General features: G+C 40.3%; 1 protein-coding gene across 1 annotated transcript in view; it reads right to left on the bottom strand.

The window, feature by feature from the left end:
* PRPSAP2 (phosphoribosyl pyrophosphate synthetase associated protein 2) overlaps nt 1-10,374 on the bottom strand; it is a 25,148-nt gene that overhangs the window by 7,464 nt on the left and 7,310 nt on the right. The window contains exons 2-7 of the mRNA XM_019512679.1: nt 7,467-7,618; nt 5,152-5,204; nt 4,235-4,301; nt 3,114-3,286; nt 2,122-2,237; nt 200-255 (exon numbers count right to left, since the gene is read on the bottom strand). Of these exons, the coding sequence (XP_019368224.1) occupies nt 200-255; nt 2,122-2,237; nt 3,114-3,286; nt 4,235-4,301; nt 5,152-5,204; nt 7,467-7,585 (584 nt within the window). The 5' untranslated portion in view covers nt 7,586-7,618. The remainder of the gene's footprint in view (nt 1-199; nt 256-2,121; nt 2,238-3,113; nt 3,287-4,234; nt 4,302-5,151; nt 5,205-7,466; nt 7,619-10,374) is intronic.

Raw genomic sequence — 10,374 nt, 5'->3', positions numbered from 1 at the left:
TTTTTTTTTTTTTTTTTTTTTTTTAAAGACCGCTATAAAATTTAAAACTGAAAGCACTATCTTTTAGAAACCAGGTATCTGTTTCTTTCCTCCCAAGAATGAGCTTATAATACCCTAGCTTTAGGACCAAATGCAGGACACTTACCATAGACTAGTCTGAGATTTCCTACTCTGATTAAAGCAAACAGCTCTTACCTACCTCTTGGCTGATGCAGGCGATTTGGCCACGATCACAGCATTCCTGTAATCTGGAATCTGAAGCAAACCATTGGTATTAACATCTTATCCTTTACATATATTTATATTCATTAAGAATTAATTTCTTATATTTGTTCCAGAATAATTTTGAAAGCAATATTCCTTCCCAAGGTTCTTCATTCTAAACTCCTCCCCCTGCAATATCCTTTAAAGCTTGACTTGCATCCCTTCAACAACGTGTGAACTAGGTAATCTTCCTCTTCCAGAATACTTGTGCACTGACAGCACTGGGGAGAAAGTCTCCCTGATCTCAGTTCAAGAGCCCCAGATCTGACAACCTAGAGGTGTAATCGCAGGTCAAGTCCTGCTCAGCCCTAGCTAGAGCATGCCCAGTGCTGGTTCACCCTTTTAAGAAATCTCTACTGAGCAGGTACAAACTGAGATTTCAAAGACCTATAACTTGGCTAAATTTGGGCAAATTTTCAAAGGGATGTCATCAAGTCATGGCACAAGAACCAGCTGCCCCTAGAAAGTTTCCATTCCTTGATCCAAAATATGAGAAGTGCAGCCTAGTTCTTTGGAATGACTGTACCATTTGGACTGATGCAGTCTAAAAACATTCAGGCTGAATCAGACACCCCAGATGTATTGGGTTCCTCCTGGTCAGCATTACTCGATAAGCTTATGTACATAAACACGAGTATTTGGACCGGCTAGCAAATCTCCCACCAAGTCATTTTACTTTACTGCCAGTCACTTCATGCAACAGCAAAAGAAGAGGTTCAGAAAGTCCAAATGAGGAAAAAACATCTTTTAAAGATTTCCCTCCCCTACACCTCAGAGGAGTTTGCTGACTTCTGTTCGTCTGTATGTCAAATCAGCAGTGACAGTGCCAACCTCAAACATGCCACAATTCTCTTAGTTCTTCTGATTGCAGTACATCCTATTCATCCATGTTATTCACTTACTAACTATTTGCCAAAAGGAGCTTTGCTTTGGTGATCTTCAGCAACCATTAGTCCCAGTAACAATTCTCTCTTATAGCTATTCTTTTATATTTTTTGCAGTGTGCAGCCCAAACAGTATTGATCACTTCTTGGTGGCCAAAGCAAGACTTACACAATGCAATGTTTTTACTTTCCAGCTCTCAACCGGACAGCATTTTCTATCAGACATACATAACTAGTTACTGTCTGAAAGACTGCCATACAAATAACAAAGTCCCTAACTCGGAGTTTTAAGGACACCACAGGAAAGGGGGATTATGGAATTTTGGTACAGAAAAGCTACACTTCTATCAAATCACTTCAACTGCAGTATCTTCCATGCAGACAAGGATCTTTGAGGGTAGGAACTATTTGCATAATTCTAAAGTTTCAGGCATTTGCCACCAGCAGAAGTATGCCATTTTAAGTAATTTCTGCTTTTAACACTTTCTATTACAAATCATTTTATAAAAAATAACTTCTAATTCATAGATGATCAAATGGGTAAATCAAAATGAAACTCCCTAAGACTCAACATACTCTACAGATGGGAAAAGCAACAGATCAAGGTCTAACTACCAGCCACTTGTTCTCACGATTAGACCATGCTACTTCATTGACCAATGATCTATTAGTGTAATTAGCATCCTTAAATAGCAGGCACAGTACTTTCCTCATTTCTGCTCTCATGAAAAGCCCATTCTACGATCACCAACGAAACATGATAATCAGAGACAAGAATGTTTGGTCTCCACAAAAGAGAGAGAGAGAAATTTAAATCTCAAAAAGATTTCTTTTTCCTTCAGTCTGTTTCACATCTACCCAATGACTTTCCAAATTTTCTAATGAAAGTAGGGATTTATAAAAGAAGCCCAGATAACCCGAAATACAACACTGAAAAGGCAGCTTGTCATGTACAACAGGAGACCCTGCTTACCTCTTCTTGAATGTACTGTAGTAAGAAAGGAGATGCTCTCAAGTTGTCAACTGGAATATTGAAAAAGCCCTGTATTTCCTTCTGATGTAAATCCATTGTAATAAGATGAGTTAGACCTTTAAAGAGATAGAATAAGCTTCAATTTAAATTTACTCCTCTCACAACTGTGACCAAATGTTCAAACCATGCCATTTTTAAGTTGCACTGGAACTAAAGTACACAATAGTCTGCATCCTATTTATACTGTATTCAATAATGCAATGCATTTTACCTTTTAACCAAAGACCTCAGACCACATCTAAAAAACCCCTAAAGTTCTCTATGCCCTCCAGATGTATTCCTACCATTTAATAGATGTAGAAATGGAGGCAAAGGTTAAGTCAACTAATTTGCCCAAACTCAGAAGGTAGACAGTGATAGAGTTGAACCTGGAATCTGGGAATAGATTCCACTTATTCCCATACTTCTTCCTTCAAAATGAGAATCAGTACAACAGAATATCTATGAAGAGTTCTTTACATGATCCCACTTTCTGCATGGCTCGATGCCATGGGAAAGAAAACAGGAAAGTCTCTCATCCTCAGACGGCACATTAAAAGTAAATAGATAAAAGAGGGGAAGCGGCAAGTATAGTATCCTAAGAGGAGAGTATTATAAAGAAGCTCAGCAGCAGTGTTACAGCCGGGGAACCCCACCATCCAAGATAGTAAAAACCCCAGACTCATCCTTGCCAATGTCGCTTGGCACAAAAACTACCTGGGAGGTTATAAACGTCTGCCCATTTTAAGGTAGCATTTCACTGAAATGCCTGCAACTTGCATTCCTTTTTCCTCTAATGGTTTTCAAATTTTCTCCTGATGAAAAAAAAATCTTGATACCTTTTTCTGATCAAAGTTCCTAGACTTGTGCAGAGCTGTCCAGAGGCTAAATGTGACATAAGCAGCATCCCCTCCGCCCCACCTACATTATTTTATAACATCTCGCAATCTTACCAGCTTTGCACATCATTGAAGCCAGTAGTTTAGAGACAATAGAGCCCCTCTTCCTCATCTTGCACTGCTTGCTGTATGGGAAGTAGGGAATCACTCCAATAATGCTTTTGGCACAGGAGGTTTTACAAGCATACACCATGATCAGGAGTTCCATGATCGTAGTATTCACATCCCTGGAATAAGAAGGGTCTAGTTTTGTACCCAGACACAGAAATCCTTTAGCTAAATTTAACATCTGCTCTCAGGATTTAATTCCATCATGGCAGAAAAACGGCGCTTGAACTATCCCTGTCAGGAATGCAAGCATACACCCACTAGGAGGGCTACTGCTCTTGATGCATCATTTTAATTCCTCACAGGACAATGCTTTGTTATTTCTTCTACTATTTTTGCTCATTCAACAGCCTCTTTGTTCAGAAAAAGATTTGCAGGACTCAATTAGTATAGCACACTGCTGTAAGAGGCTGCATTATTGTCCATCTCCCATATCTTCTCTCATTAAAAGAGAGGAAATATTGTCTACATGAAAGAAAAAAGTCAGACCAACTCCAACAATATGTTCCTCTATTACTCTGACCTACATAAACCCTTAAAATATATCCATTGCATCTACTCTCCTGCTCAAAAAGAAAAAAAAAATCAAATTGAAAGTTTTAACAGGAAGAACTGATTGGGTAAGTAAACTGGATGCATTATTCTGTTGCTGTCAAAAGAATGCATTTGTATTTGTAGAGCCCTGATTATTCTGAAGAACATAACTGCTCAGTTGCCTTGAGACCCATTTGTTTTGGAGAAAATGTTTTCACATTTAAAAGCATTAAATGTTGCTGGGCTCAGGGAGCTAAGTCAGGACAAGAATGTAAGTAGAACATAATGAGGAACAGAATGCCCACAGCACAAGAAGAGAGAGGCCCAAATCAAAACCTGGACTCATCAGCAAAGGAACAAAATGAGTGATCAGACTACAAAGTCCCCTACAAATATACTATTTTAACAATACAAACCACATCTTGCCCATTTCTGAATCTTTCACACTAGGTGCCAAAAATAAATTGTTATGGAAAAGCCAATGTTGACCAGCTGAAGTTAATAGTTTCTTTAGGAGTTTAGTAGTTACTTACTTTGAAACAGTCTGGATGATAAAGACATCTTTTCCTCTCACAGACTCTTGAATCTGAACCCTTGTCTCTGCCAAGAGGAGAACAAAAACATATATAATACTCTAAGTTTTATAAATATATACACTAGAACCACATAGAATCACTGCTGAAGAATCGTAAGTCCCAACCCCAGACACAATTTCCTCATATTGAAACTTAAAGAGGGCAGTCACACTCAAGACAATACGAAGGAAAAAAGTATAGATTTGTATGCAATGAAATGTATAACTCTCACAAAGACCAATAGGATTCTTTTAGTAAATCCTCATCCAAGGGCTTGAAAGCATGCTCTCTTCCAGTACAAAGGACAGACACTCTGGCCATAAGGAAGATTACTGTACCACGACAAGACTAGCATTTTATGAAAGAACAGTATCAAACTAATTGAAGAGAGGGATTACACTAGTGATTATGGTTTATGTAAGCAGTTCTTGAAAAGTGATAGTCTTTAAGAGGCAGATGGGTAAATGGGGGCTTATAGGAGTGTGAAAAACCACAAGCGTGAGAAAAGTGCCACCTCACTGTTCTCCAAAGGCATGTCTGCATTGTGTCAGTGTTAGACCCAGGAGCACCACTGTGAAATACAACCTGCCCACTGGCTCCATATGTGCTTAAACAAGAGACCTTGTAGGTATAAAAGAGCAGCCCCGAATGCTCACCCAGAGCTACTCTTAAGCTTGGTCTCAATCTACTCAGGCTGCTCTAAAAGCTGCTACATTAGCTTTAGTTTGGACAGAGCAAGAGTGACTGGGCATGTAAAATACTCCCGGGCACAGCAGAGAGATGATGTAGCTATGTTTTAAGTAACAGATTCCGAGAAGAGGTTAGCTAACAGACCCTTTCCCACAGAGAAAGAGAGGTTTCTATTAAGTGCTCACCTCTGTTTGGCTCCTGGTAAACCTGAACTTTACCCATTTCTACTCCCAAGCGCCTGGGGAAAAAAGAAAGTCAGTATATTATGCTAGAAAATGGAGACAGAACAAGGAAGAAGTCCAATGCAAGGGCCATACCAGGGTTTAAAAAGTCTATCCTTCTGTATTTCACTGATGTTTTACTGCAAGATTTCCCTCACATTACATTGTTCTACCAGTTACTTTCCAATTAAATCTATGCTCTTTTGAAGCACAGAACAACAAACAAGAAAATAAAACCAGTGTCCTATGTAGTAAGTTTCTTATATACATGATATTATAGATGTGTATAATACTGTACAAGTTTGAGCTCAGCTATTTCTTCTGGAAAAGAACTTTCCATTCTAGACTGGAAGCCATAAGAGATCGGAGGAAGAGCATTGATAAAACTGCAGTAAATGGACAAGAGCAAGTTAATTTATGGTTTAATAAGTGTCTTAATACAAGATGGACAATTAAGGGAGAGACTAACAAGCCCAATGCATAAATATCCTTTGTCCTAGCACTACACAACAATCAGCCAGTCTCTTAGCACAGTTTTGTCATGTACTATGCCAATTCTGGCAAATGCCGCACGATTCTCAGAGGATAAATTAGTTACATTTCTGAGAGCACTGTGCATGTCTATTGAGTTAATTGTTATACAAACATACCAGCTCTGCTAAAATTATTAGTGTGTTTTAACAACTAGAACACAACAAAAAAAGCCGCCTCAGACACCGAGAATAAAAAGGGCAAAACTTGGTAAGTGAAGCTATGAGAGAACTATAGATTTTCACTACTGCACAGGACTGATCAACTCTTAGCTAAAGATGCTTACGTTTCTTAAGACATACGATTATGGCTATTTACAATCTATGACTGAAGAATCCAAGCATAAAATTAAATTAAAAAAAAGTAAAAGAAAAGCATAAGAGTTACAAAATACCTTTTTAAAATTCAACTATAGTAACAATTTGATTTAACAGTAGGGTTCTGACACTGCCTCCCTATCCCTGTATGTTGTATTTTCAAATATGCAGACCCTAAACTGTAAATGAAGAGACACTGGTTAGAACCTGTTTTTGTAGGGGAGTTTTGGTAAAAACAATGTTCCGGAATTTTTTTCCACTCCAGTTTTGAACACAACAAATTTCAATGCCAACATCATTTTGGTATTTGTTTTGATGTTACTTCCACCATGTTTGCATTGTTTCATGACAACAGCAGTATATGACATTCCTGATGGGTCATTTTATATGCTACACTAGTGGTGTTTAACTGCTGGCCTGCAAATCACACCCAGTCTTGTGGGGCTGTGTCATCTGGCCCGTCACCCCCCTACCCCACCATCTGATCTGAAAGCATGGCTTCCAGAGTTGCAACAATCAATGGTGCCACTGCTCCCCCCGCTGCCAAGTTTCTGGACTCACAAGGAGTCCTGGGATGGAGGACTGAGCTGGCACTGAACTGGCTGGACCACACCTGCCGAACCTACATACTGACCCCCTGCTGATCTGTGCACTAGCCCCATGCCACTCATCTGACCCACAGACCTGGAAGGCTGAGCACCACAACATTATACTGTCAATACGTTTAAAAACCACAAGAAGCAGCTGCTACTTAGTACGGATTCAAACACCTTGTTTTCTGTGTCACCTATTTTAGCTGTAATGTCTCAAAAGTGAAAAAAGAAGAGAAAAGCATCTCCCCCCCATACCTGTGCTGACTGGTTATTGCAGGATAACCCAACAGATTCATTAAAAGATTTAAAAATGAAATACTTCAATTATTCTATTAAGTCACAATGGCATTGCAAGTCACTAATAGTGCACGTGACATGACTACAATCGAAGTCTTCCCAACAAGCTCTACTTATTACATACATGCTACCCTAAGACGTAACCATTTAATGTTACTGATATAAGGATAATGTGATCCAATAACAAATCTACACTAGCTGCTACCTCAAGCTTCATGGTTAACTCCTTTATTGTATGCACTGCTGATTCTTTGGGGCATCCCTAATTAACAAGCTTAAACTACTAGATAAGCTATTTCTCAAGAGCTAAGAAAACAGACAAATATCTAAAAGTATGAAGATTTAGTTGATTAGGAACAAATATGACATTTGCATACTTCATAAGTAACTATATTCTTGCAAACAGTAGCAGTTTTACCAAGTCACTTGTCAAAACATTTCTTATCTTGATGAAGACTGATCTTTACTCCCTTGCCATTAGCACCAAGATCCAAAATAAGACTAAAAAAGGTAGCAAACACTTTAACTAGGCATTACTTACTCAGCAATTCTCTTCGATAGTTCCATGCATGAAGAATTGGAATTAGCTGAAAACAGCACCAGTCCGCCCTTTGTTATATTCATGGTGGCTCCTATTTCAGTTGAAGGCACACAGAACATCAAAACCTATGCTGTCTTCCCACTTTTAAAATACTGCAAAAGATTAAAAAATAAAGCAGGTTGTGATGTTAAAAATAATACAATAGTTGAACAGAAGAGCATTTCCTCTGAATGCGAGTTATGGTGTAACTCATTGTCTTGATTCTCATACAGAATTCTTAATGTTTAATACTGTCTTTTTTTGTTAACATCATTACAAAGATGTAATCCTTACAATACAATTTTGTGATATTTAAGTAGTTTTTTATTATCATTATAAAGACTTGGGCACTGAATAGAACACCTAGATTTATAGGAGGAAGAACCTGAGTGAGGCCAGCTTCCCCACACTGTGCCCAGAGCCCAGGAGCAGCCTCCATTCCAAAGGCACCAAGAACAGCATCTTCAAGCTGCTACTAGACCACATCATAATGCTGACACATTTTTTTTAATTATCTTCCTCAATTAAACAACTGATAAACACAAGTTTTATGGTATTTTCTTTAGCTTGTCTAATTAACTTTGCCATTGATTACTGATATAGGAGGATGGATAAATATTTAAGCAGCTCTTCCAAGACCACAGAGTACATTGGTATCGAGAATGATTAGAATGGAGGAGTCCCCACCACCTGCTAAATCCACCAGACCAGCCTATTTACAGTACTGCTTTGTCTTCACATTGTTTTCCAGTCATTTATAAATTTACAAACAAGGATGGAACGTAAAGGAAGAGTTCAATAAACTGGCGGCAGTAAACTAAAGCCCTCTTCTACAAATGCCTCCATTGGGTTGTGATTCATTCATAACTTAATGGACACACCATTCTTTGACACAAGTGTCTCCTGTGGAAACAGGAGAGGCCAAACATTAGGAAGTAATTTAGACACTGCCTTTTTACTCAATAGACCCAGACACCAAGTAAACCTATAAAGGTTCTCCAGAAGTTTTATTTCCATTGGTAGCATCGCTTTTTTTGTGCCTCCTTTACACAGTTTTGAACAGCCAAATTATGTCGTGCTGAAATAAAGCCACCAGCTTCACTAACAAAGCAACACAATACAACACAGCAACTTGCTTTTTATTTCTCTATTGATACATAAAGTGTTCCTTTCAATATCAGTATTATCCAAGGAACTGAAAGCCTCATTACCAACATGGTAACTCAGAACCGGATAACAGAAGTTAATTTAAACCAGTGTCTCCAACCTCACACCTTGGCACAAATATGCCCCAATAAAGGAGCACAAGATATAAAATCCACCTTAAGAGTGTGTACTAAGACCTGTAAATACACAAAACAGCATCTACAGGAATAACCCCAACAGTCATACTTATGAGAGCAGTCACTGGAAAGACACTGGCTACATTAAAGCTGTTCTACCACCTCTGCAACTTACTCCCAGGCTTAATCATCCTGTCTAGCCTGCAGAAACATATAGTCTGGCTCATCAGCAGTTGAAAGCCACAGAGGATGGGTATTTCCTATTCATTAAGTTCTCCACTGTGCTACACGTGGCTGCATTTGAGAGCCAAAAAGCTAGTTTATAAACCGCATTTCCCAACATGGCACAAAAAAAGTGTGCTGTCAGAAACGAACAGGTGTGCCATGGAATTTTGCCAAGGCAATAAGCTACATACAATAGGCATGAGGATGGGGAATGCCTTAACAGGTGTGCTGCAGAAAAGTTTTATTAATGTCAGCGTGCCTTGGGCTGGAAAAGGTTAGAAAAACACTAGTTTGCGATCCCAAAGGAGAGGCTGAGAACAGGTACAAGACGGGCGGCAGCAGAGCAGACTCCAGCAGCCTACCTCATCCATAACCTCTTGTCCACCTAAAGACAGGTCACACCTCCAGTCCCTTTTGATCCTGACCATCAGCTGCGACTGCCAACAAGAAACAACTCAAGTGCCTGTGGCCAATTAGACCTACCAATTTCAGAAGACTCTAGGGTCAGATGTACCGGGGGAAAGCTCTACATCCTTTCCAGTCCACCACCTATATGAAGGTGGTGACCACCATCCCCACCCAACTCAGTGGCGGTGGGGGGATGACATCCTGTGCTCCCCATTCGAAGACCTATTTGTGAACTAAGGTCTTCTCTTTTTTTTGCCCAAATAATACCTCCCTGTCTCCTAAACGGGCGTCATCAAGACCAGCGTTGGCGATGGTGCTCACGTAAAACCCATCACAAGGGATGCCGGGCTGAGACTCCCGCTAGACGCTTGCAGCACTATGACCGTCCACCGAAAACGTCTCACCAGTGCTATGCCCTAGCGGCATAACTACATTCGCAGACGTCATGGGCTGGAAGGGACCTCAAAGATCATCGGGTCCAGCCCCCCGCTGTAGGCAGGAACTACATAAAGAGAACCTCAGAATGACAAATAAATAACATTCATGCCGCCGTTTTCAACCCACGCCCTGCTCCATGGCATCCTTTCCCCATTTCGCAGCTGAGGAAACCAAGGCAGAGGACTGCCCTGTTCCAGGTTATTGTCTGATGTAAAAAACAAAAAAAAAAAAACAAAAACCATTTCCAGGTCAGGGCACCAGGTGGGCAGAAGTGAGCCCCAATCACAGATCTACAAAAATACCGAGTTCGGGCTGCCGAGGGATTCACCCGGCCTCCCCCACCCATACCCTCCCTGCGGCCCCTCCGCAGCAGGTGCGGGGAAAATACCCCCAATCCCCAAGGATCAGCATCCCCCCGCCACAGCCCAAAGACCGGCCCCAATTTGCACCCGCCAGCCAGGAGGGTGCAAACTGTGGATTTGTGGATCCAGCCCGGAACAGGTGCGGGGCCGGCA

Source organism: Gavialis gangeticus, unplaced genomic scaffold (assembly GCF_001723915.1).
Source record: "Gavialis gangeticus isolate Ggan-Ray unplaced genomic scaffold, GavGan_comp1, whole genome shotgun sequence".
Taxonomy (NCBI): Eukaryota; Metazoa; Chordata; order Crocodylia; family Gavialidae; genus Gavialis; species Gavialis gangeticus.
Note: the sequence above shows the minus strand (reverse complement) of the source record. Positions and strands in the feature narration are given on the sequence as shown.